Source organism: Lissotriton vulgaris, chromosome 2_1 (assembly GCF_964263255.1).
Source record: "Lissotriton vulgaris chromosome 2_1, aLisVul1.2, whole genome shotgun sequence".
NCBI lineage: Eukaryota > Metazoa > Chordata > Amphibia > Caudata > Salamandridae > Lissotriton > Lissotriton vulgaris.
This window is the reverse complement of record NC_141687.1, coordinates 348,704,624-348,727,386: the sequence shown is the minus strand read 5'-3', so window position 1 is coordinate 348,727,386 and position 22,763 is coordinate 348,704,624. Positions and strand designations below refer to the sequence as shown.

Below are 22,763 nucleotides of genomic sequence, written 5' to 3'. Positions count from 1 at the left end.
AACATCAGCACAGTTCTTTTTTTTATGTGTGCTAAACAAAAATCCTTCACTCAAATCCATCGTTTTTTGCTCCCCATTCCATTCCAGTTCAAACCCAGCCATTTGCAAAACAGTTTTGACCAAATGTGACAATATAAGAACAAGATTTAAAGGCCTGTTTACAGAAAGCGAGTTTTTGGAAGAATACAGTAACATGGTTTGGGCAACAGAAGAGACAAACTCAAGCTGGACAGCCTTAAGCAAAAGAAGCCAGAAAATAGAAAGACAGAAGATGTGACTTACAATTCACAAAGCCAATGGTAAGCAACGGGCAGAATGGATTCCTAGGTCGGCTTTCTGAATGTCCCCAAGATGTCTTTAGCAAACCAGGCTTCAACCTAGAAGTAGGAAGGAGAACCTTCAAATAAGAAACAAAGGAGAGTGACAAAAAAGTCAACCAGTGGAAGAAATGGGCGCGATCTAAGCCCACTGAAAGTTTGTGGTATAGCCCACAAAATTTCTTTTGCAAACAGATAGCTGTTGCTGTCTTGTAGACAAGACCTAAAAAGCAGCTTTCTCCTCCTTCATGGAGACTCTACACTAATAAGCACAGTGTGGGCCTGTAATACACGGCCATTCACCACAAAAACGAAGGTAAGCCACATGGTAGTTGGCCATGATCAGCCGCGGTCCGTGCAGGTAAGAGCGGTGGTGCCGGGTGGAGAAGGGTTTCGACAGACAATGACGAGGGAAAATTAAATAAATAAATCATTTTCCCTTGTCATCGTCTGTGGAAATCGCAGTACAACCTTCCGCTCACTGACCATAAATCTTCTGTCCTGCCAAAAAGCACAAACCCGGGCATGTGTGATGTGGCGCTTGGCCCATTAGATGTGCAAGGTTTAGTTTGGCAGCAGGTGCAAGTCCGAAGGACAGGATCTGTGCGATGTCCCCTCTTGCACTTTAGAGCAGGCCCTTCACTGTATCTGTCACTGATACCGGCTCTGGGAATACCGGAGCGGCTATACCCTTCCTTACGCTTACTATGTCACAGTAAAAGTAATATATAGATCCGATTACTTGGTAACTCAACAGTGTAACTGCTCGACTACTGTAGAGGAATATTCCAGGGTAAAGGCGTGAATACCAGAAAGAAGTTCTTTCACCGCACACACTCAAGGCCCTTCTGCATTCCTGGCGTTTGTAGGAAACTGACCGAGAGCTGAAACTTTTAGGGCACTGCTAAAAGAGGGGAGCATAGACCACACCCAACAGCATAGGCGGGGCTGGACCTAGACCGCTTACTAACAGAGGGTTAACCACTTGGACAGGTGCAAGAATATCGAGCTGTATGGAGATCCCCTTCCGGGTCACGGAAGGGCAGGAGCCATCCAAACTTGCCCAACCACCAGGCACAGGCCTCCGGGGGCCGAGCACCAGAGCGAGCTCATGGACTGACTTATCTAAAATGGGATTGGATATGCAGGCGAACTGGGTCAAGGCGGTGCATGACAGAGGAGAGGAGGAAGGGAGATGTCTCTTCCTACAGCTGACACTTACATGGCGGTTCAACAGAAGCGGGATAAACTTAGGTGGAGCTGGTGGGTAGTGAGGAAACATGTGATTAGGTTGAATAGAGCACTTGTTGCAGCCCCCGCCCCCATAATTTTACGTTACGTCACTGCGAACAATGGAGCAGGGGAAGGTGGCGGGGAAAAAAGGGGCATAGGCCGAAGGAAGGGAGCAGAAAAGGCAAGCATAGAGTACAAAGGAACGAGGTCAGCGAGTAGGAAGGGGGCACTGCCATGCAGAGGCGCAACTAGAGCCAAATTTCGGGGGGGGCTAAGAAAAAATTTCGGGGGGGCTGAACCTTTAATCAGTAGGCAGAGTGGAGCTGCAGGGGCTCTTAGAAGGGGTGAAACAACTGCAAGGCCTAATTAACATTCAAATGATCTTTAAAAGACCTGTGAAACGTTCGGGTGCGGCTCTGTGTGTGCCCGGGATCTGTCTCATCCCGGGCTGCCACACACGACGGGGGGGGGGGCTGAAGCCCGGTGAGTCCACTGGGTGTTGCGCGCCTGCTGCCATGCCCATGCTGCAGGAGTGGCCAAAACAGAGCAGGGGCAGGAGGAAGGTGAAAGGGCCATGCCCATGCTGCGGGAGTGGGCAGAATAGAGATGGGTTAGAAGGAAGGTGGCATGGGGCGAGGGCAGTGCTGCAGGAGTGTGCAGAATATAATGGAGGCAGTGAGGAGGTGGCAGCGGCATAACCACGCAGCAAGAGTGGGCAGAATAGAGGTGGGACAGGAAGAAGGTGGGAGGGGTAGGTGCAGGCCTAGAGTAGCGTGGAAAAACTGGCGCAGGAGGGGACGGGGTGCAGAGGATGCCATTTTAAGACTGATGGGCACATTAAGGGGAGCAAGGGAGGAGCAGTAGCGGCTGATACCGGACCCTGGTGGTGAGGCGGGGGACAAAAAACAAAACCAAAACAAAATAAAAACACTTACCTGAAATGGCCGCCACCTCTCCCGGACCTCCAACATCTTCCTGCACTCCCGGTGAGCAGCAGGAAGCACCCGCCCTCCTGGCCTCCCCATAGCCAATCACAGTGCTGCAATGCAGCGTTGTGATTGGTCTGAGCGCCATGGATGGCCGCTCATACGGGGACTGGGAGGGTTTGCATGTTCCTCACCAGGATGTGTAAAACAGCCTGGTGGGGAACATGCAAAGTGCGCAGTACGGCTTAGGGAGACCCGAGAGGGGCGGCCAAGCAGTCCGGCACACTTCAAAACCACTCCTGTCCCTATTCCGCCAGCCCCGCCCTGCCCTAGTGCCACTGACGTATATAGGAAAAATAAAATGATAATAACAATAGTTATAAGTTATTTTTTCCTTTTTTTTCAGTGGGCGACTTAGCGGAGGAGCGGCCACTGGGGAGGAGGGCCGTAGGAAAGTAGAGCAGGTATAGGCAAATTGAAGAGCTAGAGGGAGGGAAGATCTGGTAGTAGTAGGTGGTCAAGAGGAATATGTGGCACGCGGCAGATGTAGGCGTAAGACAGTGAGGAGTAAGGAAACAATAGGTGGGAATAAGCAATGGAAGGATTACCAAAAAGCAGGGGGAGGAAGACGTAAACGGGTAGAAGGAACACTTAGGAGAAAGGTGGGAAGAGGAAAACAACTGGGAGAGCCATGGGAACAGGTTTTTAGGAGAGGCGCGTGGATGCACAGATGGAGGGGTACAGGCAGTCAGCAGGGGACACGCAGGGACAGACCCGTAAATGTAGGACCTAAGAGCAAGAAATGCGGGGCCATCTTAAGGATTTCAGTGGTCCTGGGCATGGCACTCAATGCCCATTGGGCTCGAAGGGCTGCAGGGCCCCCCTCCCCCGTCGTGTGTGGCAGCCTAAGCTCAGACATCTTCCCGGGCAGACACACAGACAGTTTTTGAGCTGCTGTAGGCTGGGTGGTCTGGCGTCCGTCTATTGCAGCCTCACCTGTGTACTTCACGGATCTTTAAGACACCATTTACTTGTTAACGAGGCTTTGTTTTTCACATCTTCTTAGAGCCCCTGCATCTCCACTCTGCCAATTGCTGGAAGAATTACCCCCCCCACCCCCACCCCCGAAATTTTTATTAACCCCCCACCCCCCTAATTTTCTCACCTGTAGGGTCCAGTTTTGATCTGAAAGCCACATTTTTTAATGGTTGTTGCATAGTGTTGAAAAACAAAACATTTCTCTGCAAAATGTCTCATATACATCCATACACCCCCCTGCCACCCCCCCCCCCCCTCCCCCCGACTCCCATTAAAAAAAGTAAGGAAGCGATATTTAAAACGATCTGTTTAGGAATAGTTTAAAGTTATCAGGACAAGAGACTTTGCAGAACAGAGCTGTCTCTGCCAGGGCGCCGCCTGAACGGTTGGGGCCCTGGGTCAGGCCTTAAAATGTCTCTGAATTAGAAGCCTGATAAAATGTGAGGACAGAAGCAGGAACACGATATTATGACGGGGGTGGGGGAATAAAATAAGGGAGTTGGCGGGTGCTGCAAGGGGTATGAGAATAATAGAAGAGAGTAGGCAGGGGGCCAGCAACTATGAGAATAAAATAAGGGAGTAAGTAGACAGGGACACGTGAAGGGTGAAGGGCGTGGAGAAGGCGGACATCGGATAGGAACATTGGAGCAATAACGAATTGAAAGAAATATCTCGTGAACTTTAATGAACTGTATGGGGGCGCGTGATGCCGTGCTGCTTCCAGGGCCTGCCCTCAAGCTAAAGTGTGAGCGGTGGAGCTGAGGCAGCCCCGCCCCCTTCCCCTCCCTCGCGCCTGGTCTCTGGTCTCTCCTCGCATGCTTGGCTAAAGTTCCTTCTGCTGCAGAGTCCGAGGAAACATGGCCGGGCACGCGAACCGCAGCACTGTGTACGACTGCATCGTGCTGGGGGCTGGCATCCAGGGCTGCTGCACGGCCTACCATCTCGCCAAGAATGGGCAGAAGACCCTTCAGTTGGAACAGGTAGGGTGGCGCCCCCTACTGTCACCGCATTAATCACCGGTACATGACAGCGGCAACTCGCCAACAGCTGTATCTGGCTTAGTCTGCTTCTCACCAGGGAGCCGGGGGAGAGAGGGGTCGAATGAGGCCGTGAGCTCAGGGACACCAGCTGCTTCAGCCCTGGTCTCTCACGTCACAAATTGCGCAATCATGCTCTTTGGAAGTGAAGAGCTTTTCAAAATCATTCCAAGTGTTGGATATGTTTCCAGAGCTGTTAAGTTTTCCCGGGCCATGCGTGACTTGACCATTCAGTCCGGGTTTGCACTTTGTAACCTGAACTTGTAATCTTGTTAAACCATCTAAGAAATGTAACGTAAGCTGGGGAGGCGATGTGGCTTATCGGCTACAGCGGCCGACCCTGAAGCTGCGGATCCAGGCTCGAGCTTCAGCAGGGACGCTCAAACATCCTTTGATTCTGGCCAAATCGCCCAATCTTCCCTTCCCGTGCCTAAAAATGAATGTGTCTGTCTGCAATGCAACCTGTACTCATGTAAAGTGCTCTGATACCTACGGGTCGAGTTCGCGCTATATAAAACTGCAAAAGAAAAAAGAACTGTAATGCAAAGTAAAAACCTGGACTGCATGACACGCTCACGCGTGCACACAGGCAATTGAAGTGCTGGACTATCTCGCTTTACCTTTTAATTCGCCCAACAAGTTGTTTCAGCCCCTATCCACTAACACGACACAGCACATTGTACAAAGAATGATAATTTTCGGCTATTCCTCAGATGTGGGACAACGATTTTTCTTCTAGAAAAAAATATTAAAGAGATTTGTAAGTTTTAGAACAAGTATACCACCAAAAAAGTTGTAAAAACTCTCGGTAGCCTAAAATACTTTCCTTAAAAGTTTGTCGCGATTGTTCATTTTGTTAGAAGATTGAAAAAGTTGACTTTGTGCTACAAACGAATTATATCAGACTCTTATTGTATTCATGATTTATATTTATACATTATTTATAGCGGAATTTAAAAACTTGAAGATCACTTTTGTAACTACCTGGATTTTCGAGGCACGTGAAATTTCCCTCTGTGCCACCAACTTTCAAATACTTCCCCCATGACAGTTTACTACTGAAGTAAGTTATTGGCTTTTCCCATGAGTATCATGCCATGGTATTGATGTACATTATAAGGACAGGCACCCAGACATTCGTGGATAATGATTACTACTGCCTCCCAAACCCCGTTGTCTGGAGACTGGCACACCTACCAGATTGCCAAACAGTGGTGGAAAGAGAAGGATGCCCGCCTTGGCATTTGATGATCAGGACAGTCTCCTATTCCGTAGCATGTGGGCAGGCTGGCATTAGCGATGAGTGTATGCGGATATACATGGTGTTCTGTGATTAGGGCAGGCTGCCATTACAGTGATTAGGACAGTCTCTCATGCCTTTGGCTTTAATGATTAGGGCATGCTGCCCTTCAATTAGGTGTAGTCATCTGTGCAGACTACCTTGGGTGGCACATACCTCTCCTTGAAGACCTGTGTTCAGGTCATGCCTCACCCCCTACAGATCTCGCATACAGAACATGTTTACATCTCATCATCCCTGCAGACCTAACAGCATTTAGAAGGCGGCCCACATGCCCTTACAGAGCATCCTCCACTGGGGCTAGGGGCTACCCACAACACACAAACTGTCTGAACACAGCTCAATGGACCTGACCGAAGGCTACAAGACAAAGTGTTCCTGCCGAGCACGCTTTAGTGGCCAAACTCCACACTTACAGGTGACAGTGGTGGCGGCCAACGTCCCTAACAACAGCAAGAGCCCAAGGAGCAGACCACTTCTGTGATACAAAAAAAGCAAACGTTATTAGACACAATTTCACATTCGTTTACACCGTTTAATAAATCTTTTATAATATAGACCAGTGTTTCCCATACTGAGGGTCAATCTGATTTTTGGTGGGTCACAAAAGTCCGATCAATAAATAAAGATGCCTTTAAATTCTGTGTTTAACTTGTTACATTTGCCAGTGATTCAAAAACAGAGGTCAAAAGTCAGGCTGCTTTATTCTTTTAACATGGGGATTGATTATTTCTTTCTGTGAATGCAAAGTGAGACGAGTTTTTAAAGTGAATTATGTGACAACGTAGGATGTTATTTTTTACAGTACATACTAAAAATGAATACCTGTAAATGAACTGTATGCATCCAACAGTTCAGAAAGTAAAAATGAAGCATATTTTTTTTGTAATTCTCAAGTGTGCTGGAAACAGATTCTAGTAGGATCAAAACAAATCAAGACACTGTTTGGTGATGCTCCAATGATACGTATTCACAGAATCCGGATTGTTTAATATATTACACACCACAAACTATAGCATCCCTTGGTACTTACAACCAAGTCACTTGGTTCATCAGTCTGAGATCGAACCTGTTATTCTCATGGTTATCACCCTCCTTGTTTCTTGCAGGTGGAACTCAAAAAGATGAGTTGAAGTGGATCATCCATCGCCATTTTTGGGGTATGCTTGTATGTCTGCAGCTCACACATGCTGCTGCCATTTGGCCCTTGTGTGTTTTAATAGGTCCATAATCCGATTTTTTTTTGACGAAACATCGGAGTTTATGCACTCCTTACTTTCTCTACACCCATCTAGAAGCAGAACCAAGCAGAGTAAAGAGAGAAGCGATCATTCTTTTCCACTTCAGGGATATCCTTGGCTCTGGCCAATGCTCTTTGGTTGACACTGACCGCCAGGTCCTGCTCTGGTCTCGCTGTCTCTGCTTTGCTATTGGAGCTAACGTGCTCTACATTGATGCCCTAGAACGCCTACCTGAAAGTGGAAGGTTTCAAGAAATCATTCACCAGCAGATCCCATTGCTCGGTGCCGGGTGTGCACACAAATGTTAAAGATTTCATATTTTTGCATGCCATTGATATGGTCACAGCTCACCAGAGAGGGACTTCGGCCACCCATCTGCGGTTGACTGTAGCTCCTACCACTTTTCTATACCCTTTGGATAACATATATCTCATTTTTAAGTGCAAAGGCATTTCTGCGATACCGTTGCAAAAGGAGTTCCCAGCCCTGAACCTCACTGGTTTTCTTATTACCACCTCCTTGTAATATGACTTGCATTGGAAATCCATATCCCGCCTTCCCAGGCCTTTTAACACATCCTAGAGGTAGAAGATACAGCCTATTAATACCAGAAACAAGCCTTCAGGGGTTCCCTGCAGGTTAGGATGCTCAGTCCCCGGTCTGGGACAGAGTTTCCTGGGCTGCCTTGTCAAGCTATTAAGGCCCATCTAAGGGGTCTAGTGGTCTGAGTTTGAGAAAGATACATTTAACGTTTCTACACACTCACACGCACACTCACACTCTGACCAACCAGGTTACGTCAGAACACACTTTATTAAACACATATTGAAGATCAACCATTCAAACTGGAAAGCTGGACCCCTAACAAGTTCACTTTCGCTAATGGAGATAGGTAGGCTTTTGTTGAGGCCCTCTTCTGCGATGCACCAACCATTTTGTCCTCCCTTCCTTGGTTCATTTCACCAACACCATTCTAGTAGAATGCAGCGGGAGAGTGTTAACCGGTATCAGTTTAGTATTATGGGATGTTCTCAAGATGTGAGTGATTTTAACATAGAAGTCTGTGAAGGTGTACTAGAGTTAGTTGTGAGCCAAAGTGACTGTGTAGTAAGGTGTCATGGGACCCCAGACTAAATATGCCCTAATCATTTTTAATGGGTGTGGTGTCTAGAGAAATGTCAACACACCCTTTGCATCATGCATATAATGCCCAGTAAGGATAAGTGTCAATTAAAGTAACATTGGTCTTGGGTGTTTAGAAAAGGGGAGAGAAGCCCCTTCCATACTCTCTGAGTTGGAAGATCAGTTCCAATAAGTCTTCGAAGAGGTTGCTCGCACACCACTCCACAAAAAAGACATTTCTCAGTACTCCTTTATTCAGTTTTTCTTTTTATTCTGTGCTTCTAATCAATTATGTTCCTGCCAGCCTACACACGTTTAGTCAAAAAGGGTGTGACCCTGTGACTTCGTCTGGAACACATATACAGTTTAAAGAACAGTCTTGCGTTGGGTACCATTACAGATTTCCTTGTTTTAGTGACCACCTTCACCCAAAAAAAAAGCACAGGATTTTTGGTTTCTAAAAGGAGGAAATCTATAACAATGTATTATGTCAATTACACCCTAGTGCTAGTCAGTAAAATGTGTAATACACAAGCACCATGTCACCAATGTGTTGCATCCCTTATGTTTCCATGGAACTTCAACAAGCAATAAGTGCTAATAAGTAACAAACCGGGTAGCATGCAAACTCATGCTTCTGTCGGGCCTGAGACATCATACAAGTGTTGGTAGGTGGATTGACTCTACCATTTTAGCTGTGTTTTTGTCTAAGGTGACCTAGTGTCAAACATACGTATTTTAGAGTATGACCATAATAGGTCAGGGTCTCCATAACTTTGGTGTAATGTGATCTTCCATATGTGCGTCGTTTATAGATGTTCATACATGCATACATAAATTGCTAGGTCTGTTGAGATGAGGTCCTGTCTGCAACATATGAAGACTTCCCAAGTGTTGCTGTTCAAAGGCCCAAAACAGAGAGGAAGTCCCCTATGCCAAAACCTCATAAATGAGGCACTTAGGGCCCATTCCCAGGCGTACAATTCCTCATAAATCTGGGAAAGCTTCAGATTCCATGGATGTTGTGTGGGAACACCCACTGAAACACCTAAGGAAGGCCCCTTTCACTCAGTGTTGCGCATGAAAAGGGTACATATTTACAAGGATCAAAAGTAAGGGGGATTAGGAGCTAGTTATGGTCCGGCACCCGTGCTCCATGTAGTAATATAGAACCAATGGGCAGCTACCCACCATTTGGTTCTACATATTTACAAGGCCATGAAATGCCATGTAAAGTGGCTTAGCGTGGCATTGTAAATATGCTGCAGCACATTGCGTCAACAGAGATTAAAATAAATCCTGCTTTGGCGACACAAATGTGCCACTAGGGACCTCGTACATGAGGTCCTTAGTCCTTATGAGGCAGCAGTCCTGTGCCTCTGCTGAGATGGTCACAGGGGGGCTGGAGCACATTCTGGATGGCATCCTTTGAGACTTGGATATAGGCTTGTCATAGAAGGCCAATGCGAGCAATGTAGTCCTAGATAGATGTCCAGGAAGCACTGGATGCTCATTTAGGCCAAGATCCTGTAGATGTAAATGTGGCGTATTTGTATAGCGCGAACAGTGACCCGGAGGCATCCCGGCGCTTGTACTCCTACCACAAGGGAACCCCTCCTGGCTTTTCCTTGTGGGGTGTCCACTCCTGGGAATCCCATGGTGAAACCAGGCATCCCTTGTGTATCAGGGGGCCTTTGTGGAGACTAAGCAAGCTATTACCCAGAGTTGCAGCGTGGGACCCATGCTTAGAATCGGCACTGAGGCGAGAATATCCGGTCAGAGGAATTTAAGCCCGAAACCCGCCGAGGCGGGAATTGAACCCTGGTCCCTGGCCAGAGCTCTGCATCAAGGTCTGCCGCTCTAAGCATTGAGCCACACTTCTCCACTGATCTCTGAGTTACCACCACGAGGGGTTAGCTTACTAGGATTTTGAACACAATTTCAACTTTCATCAGGCCATTGAAAGGGTTGAAAAACATTTAGGCACACGTTTATTAGTGGAGAGAGAAATTTCACGAAATATACTTAGATTGAGGCTGGGTGTGTATTCCAATCTCTGGCCACACAGAAGAGAAATCGCTTGTTATATGGAGTTTTTTCTTTGAGCAGAAAACCATCTCTACTTTTCACAAGGGGATATGTCTGGGTAAAAAGTTACATGGGTTTTCTGAAAGGGAGAAAGTGACAGGAGCTGGAGAGATGGGAGATTTGGGTACCACCATGCCCACTGTACTGGAAAATACACAACAAAATATCACGTGCATACATCCTTGTTCAAAAAGTTGCTCCCTCTCAGCAGCAGCCGATAGGGATCGCGAGAGTTTGTGCCAGGAAGTGTCAGGGATTAGTGGGCAACGGGCTTGGCAAACTTTGGAACAAGAAGGTCGAAGTAAAACAATGAAAACAACACCGCAGAACCCACCTCCTGACTGCTCATCAATAAAAGTGTGTTACTGAAAGTCAATATATACACAGTGCTTAGGACAAGTTGGCCCAACTCTCCTCCAGTGCAAAAAAACGATGGATTTAGGCCCAGATCTCTGTACTGGGGTGAATGTATGACATTGTTCTGCATTCTGTCCATCACCTGTGGTTTTTGCAACTCTCCTCCATACCGAGTGTGTCACTACTGCTGCTTTAGAGCAACCTTGAGCAGAAATGCCAATTTATCCCATTCCTCAGATTTAGCCCAGTACAGAAATGCTTCCTCCGTGATGGAGTACTTTAATATCACTGATGCATTATTTCTACCTCACAGCACTAAAATACTATGCATGTGTTTCCCCTGCATAGGGTTGGTTACACTATTATATAAGGAAAATATATATCAACAGTTATTGCACGTTATTCCTCATTAATTTCCACTGAAAGCTTAAACGGCAGGACATGCTGAGTTGTAATGTTATTACCGTTCTGGGTCAATGCATTAAGACCTGAGCGCTGAACTCTAATGAGTGCATCAGTATTCTGTTTCCTAACACCCTCTCTTGAGAGACTGAATAATCGAAATGGAAAATGTGCTTATGTATTCCATACAGAGTGCCCAGGTTCTGAGTCAGCCTTGCATTACACGTGGTATATAGCAGGATCTCCATGTATGTATGTATATATTACACAAAAAAATCAGCCATATATTCTGTGGAGACAACTGCCTATGGAGCTTGTTATCCCCCCAACCCCTCCTCTGTCTACCCACCCTCCCACGACGCCAGATCAAAGAGAATTACACGCAACTCAGTAAAGCCCTTCCCTTTCAGGTTTGTAAAAAACTCACCTCTCGGTCCTTGGTGGGTTATCACAGCTCTATTGCAGTGACAGCAAGCCAGCGTGCCCTGAGCTGATCATGTGATGCAATAGTCAATTCTTAAAAGCCTTGTAAACTCTGTCCAGCCAAGGACAAAACATGTAAAAGTTAGGCTAGAGCTAAGAAATCTACATGGAGAAGGGTAACAATCCACAGAAACAGAACCACATCCACACATGCTTATCAAAGAGTGGAAAAAAAACTTGTATTATAAAATCATTCAGCAGAAAGACTCCTGATCTGATGACTAGCTCAACCTTCTCCGTCTGCAGCCGTCAAATCTTTACTCCTTGAGGTGCAGATCTTGAGCGTGCAGCGTGAGCCTGGAAAATCAATGTAATCTGACCAATAACACTGCTGTCTCTACAATAAGCCTGTATAAGCACAGGGATCAGTCACGGAAGGAATTCCTGGCTCCCCTGGCTGGCAGCGGTGCTGGTCATGCTGGGGCAGCCATTGGTGGCTGGCACGTCCCATGCCGGGTGGTACAAGTAGGTTCTCCAGGGATCTGCAGTCTGCATCACCAGAAGTGATCTTGTATCTTACATTAAGGAAAACGTGAACGTATTTATAATGAGTTATTCGTGATGATACAGACATCATATGGGATTTGACGCCCTGGACAACAAATAAGCAAAGGGGCTTTCAAGTGGTTAAATTAAAAATATCTAACCAAGTAGATTGCATTAAATACCAGTTAAATAGAGTGAATTACTTTGCAAGTCACTTTAAAGCTGCAGCTTGACTCACCTGACATTTCTTCTTGGAGTGATAAGTGTATTTTTAAAAGCTAAAAAATAAGGCTTAGATTAACCTCGCCTGCTGTGGTCCACGGACTCTACAGTTATCACTTAACTCCTCAGCCTCCTCCTCCACCCACACCCATAACCTTCATCTACTTACCTGCTGATTGACTTAACGCCATCACTATCTTAAGCTCTTGCCGTCTGCTATTTCACCCCACCATTGAACGGGCCCTCTAGGTTGGAATCTCTCCAACCACAAGCACTCTCTTATTTTCTCTCTTCAACAAGGCACTGTGCCTTTCGGTCTCGTCTCTCTCCCCCCACAAGAATTCAATGACATTCCTGGGCCTCTCTTCTTTATTTGGGGGCATACAAACTAATGTATACAGCTTCCTTTCGTTCTCAAACATTGTGGATTCCAAGAGTGATACTTGGATTACACACTAATCCTCACATCTTGAGCTGTATCCTCACTCCAAAGACAGCCCCGACGACCTAAATCAAAAAAGTTTAGTCTGCTCCTCCAGCTGTGCTTTCATAAGACCATCACTACCCAGAATCCTCCTGACTGTTCACCATAGCCATCCACTGCAGCTGAAGCTGGGCAAATAGTAGGACTTGTGAGAGTGTTTTAAGGGCTGGGAAGGGGAAGTAGAATCCTAAAGCAATAATTGAAGCATTACCTCCAACCTCTTCTTTGTCTAAGTCCTTACATCATGAGGCTCTACCAAATCAGTCATGACGGGCATTGATTGCCCACCAACACAGCCAGCCAAGAAGGGCCGAGTCTGGAACGCCAACACAGCCTCAGGTGCCAATGCAAGCTGATCGGCAACAGAAGCCCAGATGACAGAATGCCCAACCAGTTCTCCCAGAGCATCAGACCCTAAAAGAAAGGACATAGACAACCTCAAAAGTCAACAGAAGAGGAAAGGTAGCCAAAGGTATCTGACAGTCAAGGAACTTTTCATGCACATGCAGCGACAAGGGAAACAGATCTAAAGATACGGAAAGGATTGGACTAATGCCACCAATGAGCCCCTGCAAATCTGGCACATTGTAGCCCAATCAATAACAGGACTAAAGGGGAGACATCACCACTGATTCCCATCCCAAGGAGAGAGGGTCCTAGAGAAACAAAAGATCAGGAGTCAGCAGGAGCTCTGTAGCTAAGACCATTAACACAAAACCATCCCCAAACACTTTTGGGAGCACAAGTGGATGGCCACAGTCAGTAATAGGGACATAACCAAAATGAGGGAACCAAAGAATACCAGCTCGAGCAAGGCTCCAAACACAAATCAGAGGGACATATCAGAAGCGGGATAAAGTGTCATCCTCAAGGAGGCAGAACATTGCCCAACCTGTCTGGTGGATCATGCACCCCTAGGGAATTTATTTTAAGAAAGTGACCGGTTTGCACACCATGCACCCAGATGCACCTACCGCCACCTGAGCACAGATGTGGCAAGTCAAGGACGGGGCTCCCAGAAAACAAGCACAAATGGGCAGTGAAACAGCCACCTCTGAAGTAAAAACTAAGCAATCACTGCAGAGTGCAAAGGGCAAGACCACCAGAAAAGGAACCAACACCCCAACCACCAGCACATTTCCACCAAAATATAGGGGGTGTGGCGAAATCTGAAGAGGCAAAAAGCCACATGCCATGTTAAGGCAGTCCACTGTATTCCCCAAATTCAAAGAGGCAAAGGGCAAGAGGAACCAGCGAGGATATACAAAGGACTAGATACCTCAAAACCTCAATGCCAGCATGAAGCAATGACACAAGGCAGAGAGGTGCAGGTATCCAATGTGCATTGAAAACGAGTGTCTAAACCCACGATGAGAGGCTGTTGGCCCAATTTAGAGTTTGTCAGGGACGGTATTCCATCTGAACAGTGATGGAGTACCCTTCCACCAAAATCATGGTCCGCCAGCCCGATTCAGAGCTGGGCTGACAAGCAATATATTGACAACTGTGCCTACTCTTATACCATCATCCATAGACTACGGGCCATCAGAGGTAATGCCATCCGACCATCTTGCCAATTTAGAGTTCGCAGTCGGATGGCTTTTTTCTGCTGTCAGTCACTACCAGGCAAACCTGGCAGGGCGAGATAGTAAAAATGAAACAAGCAAAAATGGCATAGCCAATAGGTCTCGCCTTATGGGACCTTAGAAGTGTTTAGCCCGAGCTATTGTATTTGCCTATGTATTTAAGCTATGTTGTAGAGCAGTGTGGCTACTGTACATCATGTTGAAAAGTTATAATGTAGAAATGTTATATGCATTTTTGTTACCTTCTTCATAACCTAAAAGACATGTGCAACTGAACGACCTTATTAAAAAAAGAATTAACATAAAAATGTCTTCTAGTTTGTTTGTTCTTTGCAATGTTGGCAACTTCTTCCTGCCTGTTCTAATGCTTGTTTGTTAGAGAGTTTTATTTGTTATGGGGAGGTGGAGGTTTGGAACTAGTACCTGAATTACAACGCGAGCAGCGGACGGACACTAGGGGAGAATCAACAGATGCCACATTGAGGGCGGACTCAGTAGGTGATGAGTGGTGCTTTGCTGGTGCAGAGGTGATGCAGAGGGGTGCTGAGTGATGCTATGGTGCTGAGTGATGCTGAGGTGGTGGTGCTGCACTGGTGGTGCTGAATGATGCTGCATTAGTGGTGTGCTGAGGTGCTGCTGTGCTGCTGCTGAAGTCGCTTAGAAGTTTGTGTTTGAGAAATTTAAAACGGCGGTTGTCATGTTTATCAAACTTTTCCAACATTGACAGGAACTACAGTGACAGCAGTTCCTGCCATTGTATAGAGATGTCCGTGGGGCCAGCAAACAATTCTGAATTTGGTGGCCAGAGTAAAGGCAGGGTGGCGGATGTAAAGACCCCAGTCACTTGATAAAAGCTAAAACCGCGCCTTAGCAGTCAAATGGCAAATCGGAATGGCTCCAAGATTTCATTTCCACAGCACCTAGAAATTCAACACAAAAGTGGTGGGGTAAGAACAGTGAGAAAGAAACATAGAGACGCAAATACGAACGATAGTCCTTTATAGAACATTAGATGCACACTGAAAGGGACCATCCAAGCACAAAGAAACACAAATACAGCAAGACAAAGGTACTGGCCAAAAGCAAAACTCAATCCCCACACCCAGACACTGCAAAATGAACGAATGGGCAGGGTAGACAACCCCAAAAGTCAAAGTCCAAAAATGCGAGGGGTGGACCAGTGATCCAATCAAGAGGTAAACCCATGCCACCTCCATACCTAACTGGAAAGCAGGAGGGGCCAAACCCAAGTAGAAACCACAAGGGAAAAACCAGAAAAGCAAGCCACAAGCCCAAATGGTGTGAACAGAAGCATCAACAGAAGCTCGTCCATGCACATATTCACCAGGACACAAAGGCCTACCCACGGCAGAACCGGGGAGTAAATAGCCCAACACCAAACACAAGTTAAAAAAGGGGCCACAGAAAGGCCAAGCTGCAAGGAAGCAGCATAATACAGAGAACCACCAGTCAACATAAGCCTCTAGGCCAAAGGAGGTGTATGGGCATGAGTACACCACACCAAGAGAAGGCCAATCCAAGGCCTATACAAAATAGGGTAATGGAACAAGCAGCCCTCACACCAAAGAAGTAACTGGAAAGTAAAGGCAAAAGCTCCAGCCTACAAATACCATGCCGTAGCAGAGCACACAGGGGGGAAGACTACACTACGCCCAATACTGCAAGTAAAAAGGCAAAAAAGTGGACAGGAGAAGCCAGGACTTGCCATCACCGAGGTAGCCCAAATCAATCACAGGAGTGAAAAGGAAAGTCCACCAGCGACCCTCCCCCCAACCAGTTAAAAAAGGGGCTACCAAATCTACCAAAATTAGCCATAAGCCAAAGTAAGTAAACAACATACTCCATCCCACAAGCTTCAGCCCAGCATGATGAATTTGAAGAAGTCTACATTGAGGCCACATAGTAAGGTGTGACTTCACAACCCGGGCCCAGCAGGGAGTCAGGGGTGGCCAGATATTGGAACCAGTACCATGCAAACCCTAAAAGCCCAGCAGCGTGCCAGGGGCATAGAGAGGACATGAGAGAGGGCGACATAATACATCTCTCACAAGCCGATAGCCTTGCAGAGAAGGAAGGAGTAAGCCCAATTACAAGATGCATCCAAGGAACAAAATAAGGGATCACTCACTCGTCCACCAGAGAAGGAGTCCCACAATGAGCCAGCCTTCCACAGCTGAAGCCCAGCACTGAGCCAGTGGGCCGAACCATCTAAAGAACAGGGCCTGTCATAGGAACCGGTACTCTACATGTGCCTGGGACTTTGCTCACCAGGGAGGCTGGGATGCATTATACTGAAGCAAAGTGTCATGAGATAGAGAGGCAGGGCACACATCCTAAAAGCCCCAAGCTCTGCAGAGAGCAAGGCCAGCTCACATCCCAGTAAAAGGGGAATCACTGACCTGTCTTATAGTGAAGGGGCACCAGTGCCAAACATAGAACAGGTACATCCCACCCTGAAAAACAGAAGGGAGCACAGGGTGGTGAGCAACCAGTTAGCCACCTTACCCCAGGGTTTATCCATATCTAGCAACAGACATCCACAGCATAACCAATAGCAGCACTTGCAACACTATCCCAAGGCCAAGAAGAGAGCCAGGGAATTACAGGGCTGATGGAACCGCAGTACCAAGCAGCCCCCAACTAGCCAAGTATGAAGGCTAGGGCACACAATAGCCAAATCAAGAGGCAATGAAACAGAGAGGCATGGCAACATCCCACAAACACTTGCCAAGCGGGCAGCATATTAGGAAGCTGAAGTCCAGCCTCATCACTGGAAGAAAAGATTGGGCCGCTCACCTGTCTTCCAGAGAAGGGGCCTTCTGCACTTGTAACAAAGAGGTACAACCCAACCCCCAATCTCAGGAAGGAGGTCCTTGATAAGATCAAGGAGAGCAACCACAACAAATGCATTGGAACCAGTACCACACAGTCACCAAAAAAGCCCAGCAAGGAGTCAGGGGTGCACACTCCAAGCTCGGGCTGCATCCCAGTCCATATTTTGCACACCATGCCACTTCAGTTTGGACCCAGCTTTATGCAAAACAGTCTGGAGTCTGTTCCACTGGGAACAGTCAAGCCCAAACTGCCAAGCCATGTCCTTCCTGAACCGAAACACAAGCAATCCAGGACCAGTTTCTCCTTTGTTATGGGCTCATCTGCCAAGTGTAGCTTGGTTGCAGTGACACTGTGTACGGGACCAAGGTCTGGGCAAACCCGTCCCACTGAGGGTGACATAATAAAGTATAGAAAAAGTGATGGATGGGATGCTTGAATTAATCTCAGCCACTGGTTATTTTTTGAGGTCACATCCCAGTTCGTTATTTTTCACACCATGCCACCTCAGTTTGGACCCAACTAAATGCAAACGGCCTTGACCATGCTCCAGTGGGAACAGATGGACCCAGCTATATGCAAATCGGTGTTGATTGTGCTCCAATCAGAACAGTCCTGCCTGGACTGCCAAGCAACAAAACGGAGGTGGCATGATGAGCAAAAAACATTGGATGCGGATGCAGCTTTAGCTATTGCCAGTAGATGAAATTAAATCAAGCATCTGTCCCTTCCCTTACTGTTTTTGCTCTCAAATTTATATGGCGCTCTTCCAGAATTGATTGTGATCCAAACAGTCAGCAAAGGTGTAAGAGTCGCTTGAAATCTCTGGAAACCAAAGGTTATTTGGCTCCATTCCTACCACAGATAAATAGTTTGATGGCTGGCTTAGAAAATTAGCCAAAGATCCAAGTCCAAGGCTTCCACAACAGACTGCTTGCTAACTTTGCATTTTGTTTCTGCTGTGCTAGTCTACGAATGTTCACTTCTTTATTAATTTGATGTGGTTTATTTAGGGGAGTGGTGCTCCAGGAAGCTGAATGTATAAGGCATGTTATCGGGGGCAAAACATGGCGGTTAAGTGCACCTAGGGCAGGGAAAGGGAGTTTAATTGGTTGGTAGACCTTTCACAGAGTACCCGGGCCCTCGCTGAGAGCCAAGAACATGGCTGGCGATTATGTAAAGTGAGCAGCATTGAAATTTCACATTAGGTGGAAAAACCACACCCTCCGTTTTTTCCAAGGGCATTGTACCAAGGTATGACAATGCAAAATATGTCCCCAGAAAATATCTTGGAAGTAGGGAACCCTTCTGCTATGATTCCCCATTTGCGTAAGGTCTACCTCATAATGGTGTAGTCATTTGGAATCCTAGAATTGCCAATTCCCTTGGTATTTGTAATTGCGGTCGCAAAATTTCCAATGTGATATTACCGCACAACTGAGAATGCCCCGCTTGGCACAATACAACTGTTCTTGGATTCTTCTTCGGTTAGATCCAACACCATTGTAACCAGAGGCTTCACTACAGGATATTTCGAACTTCCGGGTTTTTCAACTGAAATAATTCGTGACTGGTGTGGATTTCTCGTATTGTTCTCTTTAGATGTTTTGCAGTTTCCTCTGTTTCTCACATTGTCGTGTTACCTGTTTTCTCTCATCGCAAGGCGTCTTTCCATGCAGGAGTTGCTGTATACCGGTGGAAGCATAGAGCACGTCATTGGATGTCCAATGGATAGACATCACGTGTCTTTGTGAGTGTGAGTGTAGGCAGCCCTGTGTCTGAGGTGAGCTAGCCTCAAGGCAGTGCTTGAAATGACTAGTTAGAGCGCAGGTTATCTCTATCTCACAGCAACTGCTACCCCGAGAAGTGTTGGTACTCTACCCCTGGTGGTATTGGATTCTTGCTCGGAAGTGCTTTTCCTACCAAATATAATAAGTGCATTTACGCGGAGCCTGGCCTAATGAAAGCGCTACTTAAAATTATCAGCGCATGCCCTAAAGGGATGATGCATTTCAAAAACAGTAGGGCTGTGGAAGAATGAATTATATGCTAGCCAAAGACTGACTGAACCTTGGACAGTCCATTTTGCCTGCTTAGGGCTCTAGTGTTTAAGGGAAGTTACTTTGCCTCTTCATTAGGCTGTCAGTACATGTACACGTTAAAAGCGACTAACATGTCTTTCTGTTGTTTACAGGTACTGCAAGTCAGTTTTAAGCTATTTATCATATGTTGCTTGCATTTAATAAATGCTACAATATCTGCTTAAATAATTACACAGCTTTGTCTCAGACTGAAATTTTGCAGTCTTATATATTCAGCCCAGTAGTCTGTGGCTTCAGCGGGAAAGAATCCCACTAAAATAATTGAGAATTTGTAATAAATGTGTAATTATTGATGGGAAGATGCGTCTCAGTAGCTTGCTCTAGCACAATAGTACCTTCCTTTGACAGCACATATCTCCTAGTATATTTTATTTTCCTAATATAAACAATTTAGGGAAAAAGGCAAAGAGATTTTAAATAGTTGGAATCTGTGACATTTCTCTAGCATAAATACATTTTCAGGAAAAGGCTTTGTCTCATTGGCCAAGGAAGGGGGCAACAAAAACTAACCTGTCCTTAGGCAAGGTGTTAGAAGGCAAGAATTCCATAATTCATGCATGGATATGGTGGGGAGTGCAACAAACCCCCTGTCCATCCTACAGCAAGGTGAGGGGGCCGCAAACACGGATGTATGACGTTACAATGCATACTTTTACATGAAGATGTTAACAACATTACAGAGAGCCGTGTCTTCATAATCTCCTCGGTTGGTAGCACATTGGGGTTTGAGGAATATTTTTTACCACTTTGACCTGCTCACATGGGCCACTGATGGCATTCTGAATATGTTAAGAGAAAGATTTCTTGGAATGACGATGATATGTCATTTTAGGTTATTCATTTCCTGTCTTTATATGTTGTGTGCTGTAGGTGCAATTCACTTCCTGTCAATGTTAACTGAACCTTGTCAAAAGTTTTATCAAATAATTATGTTTCTTTAATGCTTCAAACGGAATCCTATAGTGTGAATGGCTCCAAATACCTGTGCTTTGTCCAATGGACAGGGTCGGAATTTTGTGATTCACTTCCTTGTCAAGTTGTAGGCTGGTATTTTAGTAACTCCCCTGCCTTTCCCCCCCTCCCCACCTTACCTGTGGGCAAATGGATGACTTTCGTAGGTTTTCAACCTAGCATAAGGGCAGGGGTTAATTGTTAGCCACTTCTTCTCCCCTCCTCTAACCTCAGGAGTAGGTGCCCCCCCCCACTTTCCCTAATGCTGTGGGTTATTGCAAGAATAAGAAAAAAATGCTGAGGCAACTGTCACCTGGTATTTTCAAGTACACTCTTTTTACCTGCGGATGCACAGCCCAGGATATGCAACCTGGAGTCCTGTTGCCAAGTACCAACAGAATTCCCGAGGCATCTTTCTGCTTTCTAGTCTCCCATCACCATCATTATGTGGAGGACCAAGACCACAAACAACATGTGTCTCGTCTATGCGATACCAACAGGTCGCCTAGGCAAATATTACCCTTCTCAGATGGCATTACCCCATCATTGGGCAAGATGAAGTGGGGTGGTGCCGCCACAACCCTGCTGCCGTTGCACAAGGTGGAAGGATAATAAATAGCCTTTCTATTAGGAAGGGCGGGACGCAGCAACAAATCCCCATCCTTGGGCACAGCAAAGGTATGGGCGCTAAAATCGGCCATCAGAAATCTATAACCCTTGGGCAAGGAAGGGGGCAACAAAAACTAACCTGTCCTTAGGCAAGGTGTTAGAAGGCAAGAATTCCATAATTCTCAAGAATTCCATAATTCTGTGGGGTTGAATAATGGGCTGCGGTAAGCAATATGGTTCAGGCCAGTTCCATTTTGGTTCTTGATGTACACTATGGTCATAGGGTCTCCAAAGGGCTCCACCTCTTCTCATACCGCATTTATTTCTTGGTCGGTAAGTACCTTCTCCACTACTTTCTGAATCAGATGTACCACTGCTCCATAAGGAGGTCTCGTATGTGTTCTTGTGTTTCCAATCAAAGTATTCCCTGGAGTGAATGTAGACCTTCGCATGCGACAATGTTTAAAGGTCCTTCTGGAATTTTTGCACCTTTGTTAAAAATTCCCTGCATTCTGGTGCCACATTGTTTGTTTCTTCCAATTTCTTTTTATATCCTGCAATGGTGATCTGGATCTTCAAAGCATTGTCACTTGTTTTTATTTATATCAATAAGTTGTCCGAGAGTCTCTTAGCTGTCTTCGTTATGAGTACCAACCAATCGCTGGTGCATTTCTATGTGCTCAGCAACCGGTCTTTTGGGAATTCTTTGTCCTTCAGGAAAATTCTAAGAAATTAAAGTTCTGGTCATACGTGGGTTGCGGTTAATCATATAACAACCTAAATGTAAACCCAAGGAGTTCCTTTATTGGCAGGTTTACTTGGTTGGATTAAAACATATAGATGCAACTAGGAATGTATGCCTAGTGCATCACGCCTGAATGTAATCGCCAACATGTATTGGCCTCAAATTTGATCCCTCATTATTGGGTCTGAGGCCTTCATCAGGGCAGTTCAGGTACACCTACTTTCAGTCACTCATGCACCTTTCAAGCGCGAAAGAGAGACCTGAAGGGCTTGCAGGATAAATGAGAATGGGCTGAAGGTTTTTGGACCCAGCTACTTCCAAGAAAGGTTTAGAGAAGGATGAGGAGGCCAGCAAACATCAACTCGGTGCGCAAATAGGTGAATAGTGAAGTGTCTTGCTTCTGTAAGTTCAGGAACATGTGAGTAATGAGACATGTTGATATTATTTAGAAGTACCTAGTGCTACTCTTGCATGTTGCCATGGACAGTTTGTATTAGATAAGCTCACGGATTGATGGAAGAAGGTGCAAGAGTGAGGGTGGTGGTTCAGAGGGAGAGATCAGAACAAGTCTGGGGGGAGCAGAAAGGAATGAGGCCGAAAACGTGGGTAAAGTGTGCAGTAAATACTAAAATAGGTTACAACCTGGGCTGACAGGAGCTCTGGAGCGAAGCAGAGATAATTGAATGAAGGAGTTGTTTTTTTCTGGGAGACCCCGACTATAAAAATATACTAACAGTTTAAGTTGGACGCTAATAAAGAGGGAGAGGGTGTTAGTCCTATGAGGGGTGGATAATTGTAAGGTGGGATTGGATAGTTGGTGTTGTAAGGACATTGTTTAGGCTAATGTCGAGTATTCTGGCTAAGCCCAAGGATGTAAGCAAAGTTTGCACTACCTGCTTCTACTAAATTATCCTTCCTCACAACTCGGAGGGCGCGATGGTGGTTGGTCTGCTCCTTTTTAGGTCTCACTTGGGCAGCACCTGTGATATATGTGCTGTCTCTTCGAGACATGCTGTATCTAAAACATAGGCTTAAAGCACCTCCCATGGTTTCTGTTGGCTCCTGTTAATGCTCTTTGTAAATGGTTGCTTCTGATTGGTGAATATGGTTAATTCGTCCCGCCTTTTACTGTTTCGAACCCTTCCAGCAGACTGCCCCTGTTACATGTATTCTTCCTTTTT

At 46.1% G+C, this 22,763-nt stretch overlaps 1 protein-coding gene across 2 annotated transcripts in view; it reads left to right on the top strand.

Moving 5' to 3' along the window:
- Positions 1 to 4,205: 4,205 nt before the first annotated feature.
- The window catches only part of PIPOX (pipecolic acid and sarcosine oxidase), a 326,531-nt gene continuing 307,973 nt past the window's right edge, over positions 4,206 to 22,763 (top strand). For both annotated transcript variants that reach the window (XR_015308376.1, XM_086955131.1), the window contains exon 1: positions 4,206 to 4,494. Coding sequence is in view for 1 of the 2 variants with exons in the window: in XM_086955131.1 (XP_086811257.1) it covers positions 4,372 to 4,494 (123 nt within the window). In the remaining variant the exon portion in view is untranslated. The remainder of the gene's footprint in view (positions 4,495 to 22,763) is intronic.